At 39.6% G+C, this 15,610-nt stretch overlaps 1 protein-coding gene across 2 annotated transcripts in view; it reads right to left on the bottom strand.

The window, feature by feature from the left end:
• SAR1B (secretion associated Ras related GTPase 1B) overlaps positions 1–15,610 on the bottom strand; it is a 654,985-nt gene that overhangs the window by 365,025 nt on the left and 274,350 nt on the right. For both annotated transcript variants that reach the window (XM_044069235.1, XM_044069236.1), the window contains exon 2: positions 741–816. In XM_044069235.1, the coding sequence (XP_043925170.1) occupies positions 741–798 (58 nt within the window). In that variant the 5' untranslated portion in view covers positions 799–816. The remainder of the gene's footprint in view (positions 1–740; positions 817–15,610) is intronic.

Genomic DNA, 15,610 nt, shown 5'->3' with positions numbered 1-15,610 from the left:
CCATGACAGATTACAACTCAGGTATTCTTCTTGAGGATGTCAGACCAATGATGAGTTTTCCAAGTCAAGAACCTCAAATCAGTTTGACAGGCAGGTTCAAAAGGTGACAGTCAGTATTTCCAGCATACAGTTGAAATCCCAAGGAAGAGCAAATAATTTAAAGTGAGGTATCAGATGTAAAACTTCATTCACAAACTGCTTCACAATACAGGAGAAAAAAAAAAGCATTCATGGCACACATTCTGAAATTGCTGCAAGATGAACCTTTACAGAAGAATAAGCGAAAACAGTGAAAAATAACTCTCAAATATTAGAGCACCACTGCTACAAAATCCCCGACGGGCTCCTGGTTATTAGTAAGGCATTAACTAAAAAATGGCTTCCACTTACCAATACATGAAAATATTTGTATAAATATTACAAACTAGCAGGAAGGCTTTAAACAGTCCAGTAATACAAACTCTTACATATCAAGCATCACCTGCTGCTCATCATGATCATGGAAAAAAAGTCATAAAGATTTTTCCCTTTATACTGTAACAAATGAACAAAAACATTTAGCCATACAACTTTATCACACCATAAGCAAGAGACTATTATACCTTCAAACAGATAAAAGGATTACATTCTTGCATATTTCTTAGTAAATGCCTATTCCAATGTTCAAACAGCAAACTTAATGGTGTGAAGCAAACTGATTAAACCAAACACAGTCTCAAAAAAATTCTGTGAACACTTACCCAAAAACTGCAGTACATTACTAAAACTAGTGTATATCCAATCAAATATGAATGACATAGCCAAATATTAAGGGATCTGAAAAAGAAAACACAGCCGTTTTAATACAGCATGAAGAATATGTTATTACTATATACAACATGTTTGTCGAATGAGGTAGCAACTACATAAAAGTTGCTTCAGTAGCATTCATCATTATAGTACACCTTTTGACCATATCATAAATACATTTCTCACCCATTTTACTGTACAACTCATCTTCAGACTCTGCTTTATAAAAGTAGTTATGCAATTATTCAGAAAAAGTTAAGTGAAAGCCAATGTTTTAAAGCATATCCATGTACATTAAAAAGCTCTCTATTTCACTTGATAGGTATCCATACTGGCATAATTTATTTTGCTAATCCTATTAAACCTTCTTTACTGCTACACAATTACAGTACAACACTATACAGCATTATGTAGATTGCAGGAATTACTAAAATTAGAAGTAATGGAAATTTTCACAAAGTTCCCACTCCATAAATGTAATTTTTAGAAATAATCATTAAATCCAAACTGAATACTCTGACATGTATTGTACCAAAAAAGTTAATATGTTATTGGTTACACTGCTCTGATGTTTATCTATAAATGCAAATGTTTTCATGGCAATATCTTGTGAGCAGAAACAGTGAAAGGTCCAAGTACTAATGGCCGGCTTCATAGTATGAAAAAGTTCTGCTGTGTGAAAATTAAAATCTTTCAATTTCTGCTCCTGAAACAAGGTCATATGATGAAAATGCTCTCAATCTGTGGTAAGTAACCAACTCAAGATTTAAAAAAAAAAAGGAAAACATCCAAAATGTCATCTCTTCGGACCTATAAACAATTCCATTTTTTCACTAGTTAAAAACACCTCTTGAATATGAGAAACTCATTTCCAAAAACACACTGTAGACAAGAGTATGCCAGAAGTTTGCAGAAATATGAAAATTATTTAGCAATTTCATGCGACACTGATCACACAATAATAGATCATTTTGGGTGGGAAGTCAGACAAAAATCATGGTCTTGGCAGCTCACCAAAACCAATGAAGTCATGAAGGCTAACTACTTTTCAATATGTTCCTCAAAATTTTCATCATGATGCATGAAGTTATGGGAAAGAGTAGTGGAAGCTAGGTTAAGAATGGACGTGATGATTAGTGATCAGCAGTATGGTTTCATGCCGGGAAAGAGCACTACAGATGCGATGTTTGCTCTGAGAGTGTTGCTGGAGAAGTATGGAGAAGTACGGAGAAGGTCAGAAGGAGTTGCATTGTGTTTTTGTACACTTAGAGAAAGCATATGATAGGGTGTCTAGAGAGGACTTGTGGTATTGTATGAGGAAGTCGGGAGTGTCAGAGAAGCATGCAAAAGTGGTACAGGATATGTACGAGGGTAGTGTGACAGCGGTGAGGTTTGCGGTGGGATTGACGGATGGGTTTACGGTGGAGGTGGGATTACATCAAGGATCAGCTCTGAGCCCCTTCTTATTTGCAATGGTGATGGACAGGTTGACACACAAGATCATACAGGAGTCCCGTGGACTATGATGTTTGCAGATGACATTGTGATCTGTAGTGAAAGTAGGGAACAGGTGGAGGTGACCCTGGAGAGATGGAGATATGCTCTAGAGAGAAGAGGAATGAAGGTCAGCAGGACTAAGACAGAATATATGTGTGTGAATGAGAGGGAGGATAGAGGAATGGTGAGGATGCAAGGAGTAGAGGTGGCGAAGGTGGATGAGTTTAAATACTTGGGATCAATAGTTCAGAGTAATGGTGAGTGTGGAAGAGAGGTGAAGAAGAGAGTACAGGCAGGATGGAGTGGGTGGAGAAGAGAGTATCAGGAGTGATTTATGACAGACGAGTACCAGTAAGAGTGAAAGGAAAGGTCTACAAGAGGGTAGTGAGACCAGATATGTTATATGGGTTGGAGACAGTGGCATTGACAAAAAGGCAGGAGTTAGAGCTGGATGTGGCAGAGTTAAAGATGTTAAGATTTGCACTGGGTGTGATGAGGGTGGACAGGATCAGGAATAAGTATATTAGATGGTCAGCCTGGGCTGGAAGGTTTGGAGACAAAGCCAGAGAGGCACGATTACGCTGGTTTGGACATGTGCTGAGGAGGGATGCTGAGTATATTGGGAAAAAGATGCTAAGGATGAAGCTACCAGGTAACAGGAAGAGAGCAAGGCCTAAGATAAGGTTTATAGATGTGGTGAGACAGGACATGCAGGTGGTTGGTGTGACAGAGCAAGATGCAGAGGACAGGAAGAAATGGAAACAGATGATCTGCTGTTGCGACCCGTAACTGAACAGCCGACAGAAGATGATGACTTTAAAACCTAGTACTTTACTATGTGCACACTTAAACCTTCCTCAAATGGTGTTAGCTCCTTCAGGGATGGGTAAGCCAATAACTGAATAAAGTGTGCTGGAAGAAACTACTATTCATTATACTGGGAAAATGTATAATATACTACACGATGAGTTATGAGAGGGTGTCTATTAAGTTAATATTGCTTGTAGAAAAATTTACCTTTTCCTTAATGATGTATTAATGTAAGGAATTTTGATCAAAGACTGGTTTGAATTTTTATCTATACCATCTCCTAAAACACCTACTATTTTTTGGGACACCTAAAGTCCACAAAAATGTCCTGGTTCCCCCTTTTAGACCTACAGTAGCAGCTTGAGGGTGCAAAATATATCCCCTAGCTACATATATAGATTGGAAACTTAAACCTATATTTTTAATTGATTTTTTTAACAATACTATTATTTTTTAATGTTTACTTGTGTAGTAATGAAGCTATAAACTATTTAGATACTACTATCACTTCAGAAGACCAAGGATCTGTAACAAACATTCATAGGAAACACATTTCAGTAACACCTATTTGCATTAATAGTTGCCATCCTTTTCCCTGCAGAAAGAGTATAGTTAAAGGACAATGTACAAGGGTTTCAAAAATGAGTTCCAAAACTGGTATTTTAATTACTGAAATTGGAAAATTTAGTGGAATGTTTTTAGAGGGCGGCCACGGTGGTACAGTGGTTAGCATTGCTGCCTCACAGCAAGAGGTTCTCCGGTTCGATCCTCGGCTGGGGTGCCTTCTGTGCGGAGTCTGCATGTCCTCCCTGTGGTTGCGTGGGTTTCCTCCGGGTGCTCCGGTTTCCTCCCACATCCCAAAGACATGCTGCAGGTGGATTGGACACTCTAAAATTGGCCCTAGGTGTGTGTGTGTGTGCCTTCTGTGGAAGGTTGGGCGCCGGGCTGGCAACTCGACACCGTAAAACTCCACTGCCATTCAATGTGCGGACAAGGTGATCCGCTGTGGCGACCCCAAACTGGGAAAAGCCGAAAGAAGAAGAAGAAGAAGTGGAATGTTTTTAGTAACAGGTTATCCCAAGGGTTTTTTATTTTAAATAAAATTGGTTAATATTATACTCAAAATAATTCAAGGATGGGGTATCAATTATAAACTCCTTTTGGGTAGTGGTTTTGACACTACTAGAACTGAAAAACCCAATATAGTAGGTGGGGTTGATAATTATAAAAGAGCATTAGTTTTAAAATACTCTAATAAAACACAAGAGGTTCAACATATTCTACTAAAAACTCTACCAGTGCTGGTCTTTCATTTAGGACCTCCTATTTCTGGTAGAGTTTAGCAGAATCTATAACAGAAGCTGCCATTAAAAAAAGAATAATTAGTAGGGCATATAAAATATTGCATGAGAACTATAAGAATCAATCCAAGGAAGTTAGAAAGGATTGGTAAGGGAGAATGGATAATCAATTCACAAAGAAACAATGGGAGGATATATGTATTTCTCCCAAATACACAGAAAAATGTAGAAGATTCAGGCAGGAGTTTTCCTTGGAAATGTTTACATAGATATTTTATACCCCAAGCAGTCCCCAGAGAATTTTTCCTCAGGTAGACAGCAAATGGTGGAGGTACGACAGGGAAGAAGGATGTAATTGGGAACATATTTTCTGGGAGTGCAGTGAGTTGGTGGACTTTAAGGATTCCCTGCAGGATGCACTATCGGAGATGCTGGGTGGGCACATTGGTGTGACGAGGGAGATGATTTTTCTGAGATATGACACAGAATCTGAATTGCCTACATAATGGTAAAGCCTTGTTGTCTGTAATTATGCTGGCTGTCAAAAAAGCAATTACTTGAAAATCATAATCAAAATCTAAAACAACTATACAAGAAATAGTTAACAGAGATAAAACAACTGGAATTGAGATCTTTAAAATGGTAGGAGCAAACTGTATAGAAAAAAATGAGAATTGTTGAAACAATACATACAGAGGAAGAATGAGGTTTAAAAGAAGGCAGGACTTAAATGAGCTATGAAATATTTGACTGAAAATGACTGGGTAGATTATAAGTGCTGTATAATGTTTGCAAATGGGAGTGTGCCAGCATGGTTTGTGATGTAAAATGCTTGCAACAAGGATTGTGTCAGTGTGGTTTGTTTTCATTTATATAAATGTATGATTGCTTATGTTGCAGGTGATGGTTTAATAAAGCTGTTTCTTGTTTGAAAGGGGGGGGCAGGAATTGAATAATTTATGTAAGGTTGTTTAGGTTATATGATATACAGCAATATATGTGAAGCATAATGCGCGTTAATTTCGACTTAATGCAGTTTGATCACCTTTATATAAATGCAAATATGTCTATGTCACAAGTAGAATTCAATAAAGGTGTTTAAAAAATGAGTTCAAAATATTGTCAAAAGAAACTAGAATAACTTAAATGTGAATGATTTATTGGCAACTATTGTAAAACAAAAGCACAATTTATATAGAAGACCTGTAAAAATACTAAATGTTTATTGGAGAGTAGAAAAGGTACTTGGGGGTACCAAAACTCAAGTGCGTTGTAACAATGAAAATATAATTAAATTGAGGCATGGGAATTGCATTTCTCAGAGGGAAGTGTATTTAGCCAAGTGTTCATCATGTACAGCCTTTTACATTGGTAAAACTGAGAGAAGACTAAACAAGAAAATATATGTGCATAAATATGATATAAAGCATCAGAATATAAATAATGCTCCATAAAAGCAATCTTTACTAGAACAACTTCATTAATTTTAAATGTGCTGTTTTAGATACAGTTAACTTTGATATTGGAGGGTAGTTGGGAAACTAAGTTGGAGCTTGGTGAACTTTGTTGGCAAATGAGATCAAATGCCAACCCCCAGGAATTAAAGAGTTTAAATTACAACCATTTTAAAAGTTAAAGGCAGCTAAGTTACAGACTAAAATTGTAATTAAATATTGTCCTATGGAAGTTTTAATATATTCATACATTTTTTCTTTATTTTTCAAAAAACTACAAAACTCATTCAGATCTTAAGAAATACTTACAATCTCAACAAATATTTATATCTCATTAGGTAACAGAACCACACATTTTTAATATATAGAATTTTATACATTTTTTAAGCCAATCATTTTTTTCCCTCCTGTGTAATGCATGAATATTGAATATTTGCATAAGGAGTATAAAGCAACAGGGTTGATTTTTGAAAGTTTCCTTTAATTTATTAGCTGCTTTGATTGGTTGGTTGATTAAGTATGTAAATGTCCGACACTATTTAAGCTCTGGTGTTGGCGCTACAGTTCTGATGAAATCTGGAGTGTTTGATGAAAATGCTGTATTTATTGTTACGGGGTTAAATGAATTGCATGCGAGGTGTAGAACATTCAACTTCTGATTTTATGCTTTTGGAGTTTCTTCCCATTTCTTCCAGCACACTTTACTTAGTTATTGCATTTTGGTGAGTGCATTGCTGCCATTTTTGTTATTGATGGGTAAGCCGACACTAGCTACACATGGTACCCCTGAGACACAGCTCTTCCAGCACCCTGAGTGTTAACTAAAGCTCAGTCACTACTTTATCTTTCAGTTCCATAAAATCTATTTTCTCCTACGAATGCTAAAAATATCCATGTCCCAATGGTAGCAAGGTATACAAAATGTATGCCTGCCATGCTAAAAGGCCAACTTCCTAATGACTCATCACAATGATTTTTTCATTGTGCTTTCTGCAAGAAAAGTCTGCCCTGGGTGACCCACCATCCTACATAAACAAATGTCATGTTGCACAACAAAGGGGAAAGATGAGATAAGATCATGATCAACTTGTCAAAAATGACGTGTTGCAGCTTTGTCATTTTACCATAGGCAGACTTCTTCAGAAATCTGAGTCTTGAGGAAAAACATGTCAGATTTGTTTTCTGGATGCTGTTCTCTCCACATTTAGTGTTAATAAAGCTACTTCTCATCACTCTTGAGCTCATTCACTCCCTTGTATCTTTGCACTGCGTATACTCAAAAAGAAGGGGAAAGTCAACAGGAATGGTTGTCACACTGGCAATCATGGTGAATTTTTTGTGCCCTGGCAAGCACCTACTGACACAAGCCGAATGTGTTTGAATGGACCTTAACCCTGCTTCTGGGAGGTATGAGCCAACATAAACACTTACATCATGTGTGTACACGCATCCACTCACATGCTAAGGAGGATTACCACAGGAAGAGGTGTGGGTACTGTGTGTCTAGTTATACAGACACACACACACACACACACACACACACACACGCACACACACACACACACACACACACACACACACACACACACACACACACACACACACACACACAATCTGTGTATATGCTTCCACTCACATGCAGACATAGGTGTGTTAGTAATCTTAACTGACAACCCAAGACCTTCTATCAACTCACAAACCTAAAACTAAATATGGATGTAACCTCTACAGCTATAATCCTACCAAAGCTTGGAACTCCCTCCCACTTGAAATATGATCATATAAGCAACTAAAAATATTTAAATCTGCTACCAAAGAATACCCTACAAAGTCAATGGGCCTGTCACTGTATTCTTCTTCTTAGGCAAAGTTTAACCATAAATTCTTCCAGATCTCCCTTACAAAAATAACAACAAAATTCTATGTTTTTTGATGAATTTAGTCTACTGTTCTGTTTGCAAGCTGTATGTAATCTGACAGTGTATTCTGTTCAAATGTTTTGTATTGTATTTTTATTTCTTTTTCTTGTTACTACTGCTTATTTCATAAAATCACTATGTAAATGTCTCTTGTATATTTAGTTGGAGCTTTTCTCCATGGGCCTCTGCTGAAAAAGGGCTAGTAAGCTCAGTCAGACAAACCCGGTCAACAAATGTAAAATAATAAAAATAAATAAATAACCGTAAGTCACCCAGCCATATGCCTTTTGTTGACTGCAAGCCTCTGGTTGCCAGTGTCCGAATAGCAGACAGGAACAAATACCCAGGAAGGGGAAGCCAACGTTGGCTGCCCATTACTACTCTCCCCTAACCAGGTCCTCCAGTGCCTGAGAGCCTAAATCAATACTTAGGAGTTAAATGAGTCATGTTCAGGGCTTTAGCCCTTTATGCCATGGAGATGGGCTACAAAAACTGACAACTGTTGCATGATGAGCTGGTAATGCCAGACTTCCACAAAACAAAAAGTAAGTGCAGTGGAACGATGGGTATACTTATACTTTGTTGAAATGTAGGAGAAGGGCAGAAGTTGCAGTTACTTTTCCCAACAGTAATTGTCTGAGAAAAACATCTGCATTACCTCAAGAGGACAGATGCAAAGGGGTTCAATACAGCTCAGTATGTAAAACTTGGACAGGGTGTCACCTCTGAACTCTATTCCCACCAAGGCACTGCTTTACCCCCCCAAAAAAATCCTCATGAGAAACACATCATTTTGCAGGAAAGAGAAGGCTGGAATGGTTACTGCAGTGGACCACTTCGCAAATACAGCACTATAATTAAGTGCCCATAAAGTCCCGCATTACATACTGTAAAGGTAATGCACAGTCAAGCCCTAGTAGAATATGATTTAGGAGTTAACTGCAAAGATTTACTATGTTTAGATAAACAAAAAAAATGCAATTAGAAACCCAATTAGAAAGGCACTATTTCAAAACTCTCATCTTCTCACTGTCTTGTAAAACAAAACAAATCTAGTGATCTTTGCTGATAAATAGAGCTGTATTCACAGAGTACTGTACTCACTTAGTATCATACACATCTGTGTGTATGCTTCCACTCACATGCAGCCACAGGTGTGTTAGTAATTGTAAGTCCCCCAGCCACATGCCTTTAAACTGCCCGACTACATTTTGATTTAAATGATCCTAAAGGAAACTCTCTCCTTAAGAAATTTCAAGTAAGATATTAACAGAGTGCTTACAATTCAGATAATCTATCAGAGGATGCGACAGCCATCAGGAACATTTTCTAGAAAACAAGCCTGAAATTCATGAATTCAAAAAGGGAGGAATGCATTTCTTTCACAAAGTAGCCCCAGATCTGTGGTTCAGAAAAATACACATGGAGTACAACCCAGAAGACCAGATATGAAATAGCAGCTCAGACGCTGGAAGGCTCATGGCAGGATACGAAATGAAAGACTACAGCTCGGACACCCTGGGGGGAGGGTGCAGTGGTTCACAGCCAGCACAACTACTGCTCTGGTGCTACACAGAGATCTTAAGAAGAAAGCAAGAATCCTATGAATAGGGGGATACAGGGTGTGACTAACCCAAACCAATAATGGTAGCTTCTCTCACTGCATGTAAAGGAGCATACATATTTGTAATGTCAGAGGACAATAAATCCTCCCTTTAGTGATGCAAGTGCTCATGTTGCCACCAGGGGGTGGGATTATGCCATACCAGAAAACACCACAATAGCTTACTTACTAGATGAAGTGAGCTGCTCTGGGAGCATGCATTGTACAATTGCTGGCACAGGGACTAGCAGAAAGGGCATCATAAAACAGCACAGGGGCCCGGTCTTTGGGGTAAGACAGATGTAGCTGTGTCAAGAATTAGACCACATGCCACCAAAGGAGTGGGCTAAATGTCAGATTTAAGCAGGGGCAAAATAAATCCACACAGTTGCCTGGATGGCATCCCCTACAGATGGTTTGCCTTGCACTATAATTTATCAAGTATGTTCCCAGTATGGAGGGTTGCATTATCAGAGTAAGAGTAGTGGGGCCTAAAAGCATGCAGAAAGAATTACTAAAAATGAAAATGTTAACATGAAGTGCCAGCTCTACAACTTGCAGCACAATATTCAAATGAAATGTACCTCTTAGAAAGTCTTTTAAAACTACTACATGAAAATAAAGAAATGAAATCTTCACAAACATGAAAGTTGGAGACTTGTTTCCATGTGCTTACAGACCAAAGAATAACCACGACCAAAGGCAATGACTTCAGGAAGTATAGTAAATTTGAGGAAATGAGGCCAAAAGGAATCTGGGTCAAATTCCTCTGCTAATAAGGGCACCGTTTTCAGTCTGTTCCTGTAAGAAGTATGAGTGGAAGGCCTTGGAGAAAAAATATAATCAATCTTTGCTGGAAAGCCCCTCAGACCTAAACAGAAACAAAGCAGTAAAGCTGTTAAACTCAGACACAGAACCAAGATAGATTTTCCTGAAAGGCAAGTGAGGAGCTTCTTGCATGGAATAAAGCCTGCGCAAAAACATATACAAGTAAAGCTGAAATAAGGAGAAAGTACAGTTGGGTAAACCTACCATAAATGTACATGTTCAAGTGTATTCACTGTTGCAGTCCTAATTGATGGGATTACTAGAGAATTTCCTCCCCCTCCAAGAGCCAGCAGATGCACTGACCAATGTCAAGACATCCAGGTATTAAGGGAGTCACACTGTGCCATAACTTCAATTCTTTCTTGCCCCCATCAGAAAGGAGCCTCTAGCTGGTCCCTAAAGTCAAGGGCCTTAGCCCCAGGATATTACACAGTGTAACACTGAGCCTAATCTGAACAGAGGAGGGGAAACAACCAGGATCTAGAGAGGAAAATGCCCACCCCAAACATTGGGGCAAGAGGGGAAGGAGGGATGCAAAGAATACTGCATTAGTGAACACACTCCAACACCTACATTTATGATAAATTTACACAAATATATTACGTTCTTCATGTTTCACTACTGCAGTCCTAACTGATGCAATGACTCCCAAAGCTCAGAAGAGGGTGTATGGAGAACTGTATGGAGAGGATAGGATGCCCTGCAAAACTGCAGTGGTAAACCCAGCTCTACAGGTATGCAGAGAGGACCAAGTACTTGCTTCAATGGTCCTTTTTTATGGATGTCAGCATTGTTTTATAGTTTTAAACAGTATATTTTCATACTGTGTAGAACAGGAAGGGTTAACTATTGTTGCTGATGTCATCACAGCATGTGAGCTTACTGGCTGAAGCACTTCCTGTTATTTTATTTAACAAAAACTTGTACCTTGAATGTTTGCATCTGAAGAATTTAGATTTTATTAAACAAAAAGCGTTTTATACACTTTAAAAGAACTAGACGTCAGCGGAGGCAGCTGGCTCAAAAAGGGGGAGGGTGACCTTCTTCAAAATGGAACTGAGATCCCACAGAGGAGAAGCTTTTTTCAGGGATATAATGTAAATAACCCCTCTCAGGAACTATTTCATGAGTGGGCAGGAAAAGGCTGAAATGGCAGATAAGATTCATAGTTCAGCCATTTCAGCCTCATATAAGAGTGAGAAAGCCCTTTGACAAAAAGCTCTAATAACTGTGGGTGGATAAGAGGAACCCAAGGGTGGACAGGGCTGTCCCTTTTGTATGCACCATATAGTAAATCTCTTCCATTCAGCTGTGGAAGATTTTCATGTAACCAAGTTTCCTGGCTTCTTTTAGAATATTCAGGGCCTGTTTGTCAATGGATGTCCTCAACCATGAGGGTTAAAATATCATCCAAAGCGGTCAATTTGAGTGTGTTCAGGTTGCAGTGTATGATGGTGCCTTTGCTCTCTTTCAACAGATCCGCTCACTGGGCCAGCAGCCATGGTTCCTTCTTGCTGAGACTGAGCATTAGAGGATACCAGTGCTGCCTTGGACAATTTGGGGCTATTACAATGACCTTTGGTCCTTCCTCCATTATTTTCAAAATCTCCCAGGGAGTAAGGGTAATTGAGTGAAAGCATAGAGGAATACACCTCTTCAAGGGAAGGAAAAGGCATATGTCCTCCAAGTCAACTTGGTTTTGGCCCTCAAGCAAAATTTTTCCAAGTGAGAATTTTCTTTTGTGGCAAAGAGTCTATTCCAGGCTATGCTGAGAAAAACTACCCGATGCAATTGCAACTCATGAGGGTCTGAAAGACTTCTGCTTACGTGAACTGCCAGTTGATTTCTTTCTCCTGGTACATACTGAGCCTTGAGGTGCAGACCTAAAAAGTTTGTAGTTTGCCAAAGATCCACGGCTAGGCAACAAAGAGGGTAACAGCAAGTCCCCCCTTTGCTTATTTATGTACCATGTAACTGTGGTACTCTCTGTCTTTATTAGGAGAGCACCTGGTTTCCTCTGGTCTTTGAAAACAATCATGCCTTTTTTGGACTGAAAAACAATTTTTTTACATTTATGTTTCCATGAGTTATTGTAGTGTGCTCCCCCGGTTATGCCTGAGGCATCGGTGGTCAATGTTTGGTTCTGAGGATTTATCCTGAAGGGGAATTCTGGATTTAGGGAGCAGGCACATGCCCACCAGGCAAACTCTTTCCTGAGAAAAGTGAGAAGCTTCATCCTGAAGTTCTGGGACTGGGAGACTGGAACATTTCGGAGTTACCACTGTATATGAAGTCTGGTAAGGGGGATCATAAGGAAGCAAGATGGCATGTAACCCAAGGCTCCAAGGAACTCCCTGGCAGTGAGGTGGTCACTGTAGAAGTTTTTTAGAAGTAATGTGTTTAGAAGTAATGTGTAATTCTGAAGAAGTTCTGTAATAAACGGGACAAAAGCGCTAAATTTATTCTGGCTCCAGTGTGTGGTTTGTTTTAGTTAGCATCCTATTTTTTCTGAGTTTTAATATGTTAGGTTATTTTCTTTGGAGAAAAGAAAAGCTTTTTGAAGAGAGGAGTCCAACAAAGCCTCCAGACACAATCCTGTTCGAGGGGATGGTCTATGACACTTTTGGATATTGACTGGGAACCCCAAACTGCTACAGGTTTTTGGATGCATTGCAAATCCAATGTGAGTGTTTCCAGATTCATTGCTTCAATAAGGCAGGACTAAATCTGAATGCCCTTTGACCTGCAAAAGGCCATCACTGGAGCAAGACATTTTGTGAACACCATGGCAGCAGAATAAATGTCAAAAGCAGAGCACAAAACTTGTAATGCTTTGCATCTGCTCTGAAGCGCAAGAACCTCCTGTAAGTTCTTTCTATGGGAATCTGAACAGAAGAGTCTTTTACAACTAGAGTAACCATGTAGGCATTGGGCGCAATCATGGGCAAGAGCTTTTGAAGAGTTAGCATTTTTAATTTTGTTATCTGCAAGAATCTATTGAGCTTTGAGAGATCCAGGATAGGTCTCCAAGTATCTTCCTTTTATAGGACTAGAAACAGCCTTGAGTAAAATCCCTTTCCCTCTAATCTTTTGTGTGTTGATTCCAAAGAAATTTCAGTTGTGTACACTTACCATAAATTGTAGATGTTAGAGTGTATTCACTGTTGCAGTCATCACACTTGGGTTATCTGCCTGCAGGTAGCCCTCAGTCGGCCCGAATACCAGAGTCTTGGGATTTCTGCGATGGATGCGGTCTCTTCTTCCATGATGTTCGGGCGTCAGGGGTATAAAACATGCAGCCAACACCATTACATCAGTCTTTCTTGCAGTCTAGGAGCCCGAAGCAGAAGCAGTTCGCAAGTGCTGGTCGGCCGCTACCTGAAATTTTCGTTTTACGAGTTTCGAACCTGAAGTCTTCTAAAGCCAAGTACACTGTTGGGATCCTTTTTTCTTGCATTAACTGATGTCAGAAAAAGTTAACAATTGTCTTGCCTGTGGAAAGCAAATACCTCACAGAGATTTTCATTCTTACTGCATAACCTGTTAAGGCCCAGACCACGACGTCTCTCGCTGCTGGTTTTGAGCCTCAACGCCCAAACTATTCGTCGTTGGGCTATCTTTGTTGCTAAATTCTTTCACTCTCATTCTCCATATTCCGAAATGGCTTTGATAAGCCATCCGACTACCAATCTTCCGAAAAAACATAAGGATAAAGACAGATCGCATAGATCCAAAACTGCCGATGATGGGTTACCACCTGTCCCACTTTGCGAGGGACAGTCCCTCTTTGGGCAGTTGTGTCCTGACAAAAAATTGTAAAAATGGCAAATGTCCTGAGATTTTAGGACAAAATTATTTCCTATATTTTATGTAATAGTTGCATAAAACAGTTATTCTGTATCTAACATACCTAAATGTTATAAGAAACAGAAAAAGCAACTAAAATGCTACAAGAATAAGCTTTTATTTAGGCAATAAATTTAAGTTCTAACTTTTGTACTGACCGTGGGTATGTGTCAGCCTGTGAAATTTGATGTTTGTACCAAAAATGTCCCACTTTGCCCATTTGAAAAGGTGGCAACCCTATGGAAGCTTCCGTTAAGCTAGTCGCCAGTCCGCCAGTACTCAGTGAGGTGCCTTCTCAGCCCCTGATACCCACTTCTACATATTCGCAGGCCTCTGCTGAGACCCATTCAGAGTCCGGTATGCCACGAGATGCTTCTTTGACTATGGAACCTGAGGATGTTTCTACCTTGGATGGGTCCGGGGCCACTGTGCAGACACCACTTTCTGAGGGTGTATTCCGACCTACCGATGTTTGTATTAACCCAACAACTTCGTTTTTGGCTAAAACTACAGAGTTGCTCAAGCCCAGAGTTCGCACTACACCTAGAAAACAGATGACCAAAGCACATGCTCAAGCTCCCATGCCACAGAAACAAATGCTTAGAATGGCGGAAGACCTTATTACTCTAATTAGGGGAAGCCAGCCCCCCCCCCCAAAAAGACAAAGAATTGAATTCCCTTCCGATTCTACAGACCAGGAGTCTTCTTCAGAGATCCTTCTGATTACCAGGACATACCCCTATCTACCTATGAGGATTCAGATGCAGAGGATTCCATTCCCCCTGCCTCCCCTCCAGAAGAGTTTTCTTTTGGTGAAACCTTGCATACCTTAAGAGAACATTTCCGCTGGGAATGCCAAGACTACCCTCAGTCCAAAAAGAGACTGAGAATTTTTAGATTTGCCTCAGCACCAGGCCTCTAGCTATAACCCCTGTCCTGGATATTGTAGATGATGTCTTCATGGAATCCAGTCTTACTCCTGACACTTTACCACCAGCCTCTAGAAAACCTGCCGGGTACTGCAGAGTACCTAACTCTCACAAATTTCTCTTTAAGAATCCTACTGCAGATCCAGAGACCATTTCCCAGGGACCTAAAGGCATTAAGGCTATTACAGCCAAAAACCCTACCCCTTCAGACAAGGTTTCTAGAGCTTTAGACAGATGGGGTAAGAAGGTATATACCTCTGCAACTCTTGCCATCAGGGCTTTGAACTGCCAGTTTCACATGTTGAAGTACCACAACATATTATGGAACTGAACTCCCTGATTGTGCAGAAAATAAAGATTTACAAGAGCTAATGCATTCTGCAAACCAAGTTAGTAAACATACTTTGCAGTGTGGGTTTGATGCCTTAGAAGCATCTTGCAGGGCAAAATTACTAGATGCTCCATTAAATCAGGATTGTTTGTTGGGCACAAAAGAAGTTCTTAAAAAGATGGAGGAAAAAGCTAAATCTATGCAAACTATCAAAGATTTCTTACACATGCAGCCACCTAGATTCAGTAGGCATTGGCCTTCTAAAAACTGGTCCTTTCCAGTCTCTCCCAGGCTTTCTCAGTC

Source organism: Protopterus annectens, chromosome 4.part0 (assembly GCF_019279795.1).
Source record: "Protopterus annectens isolate FY-2018-M chromosome 4.part0, PAN1.0, whole genome shotgun sequence".
Classification (NCBI taxonomy): domain Eukaryota; kingdom Metazoa; phylum Chordata; order Ceratodontiformes; family Protopteridae; genus Protopterus; species Protopterus annectens.
Note: the sequence above shows the minus strand (reverse complement) of the source record. Positions and strands in the feature narration are given on the sequence as shown.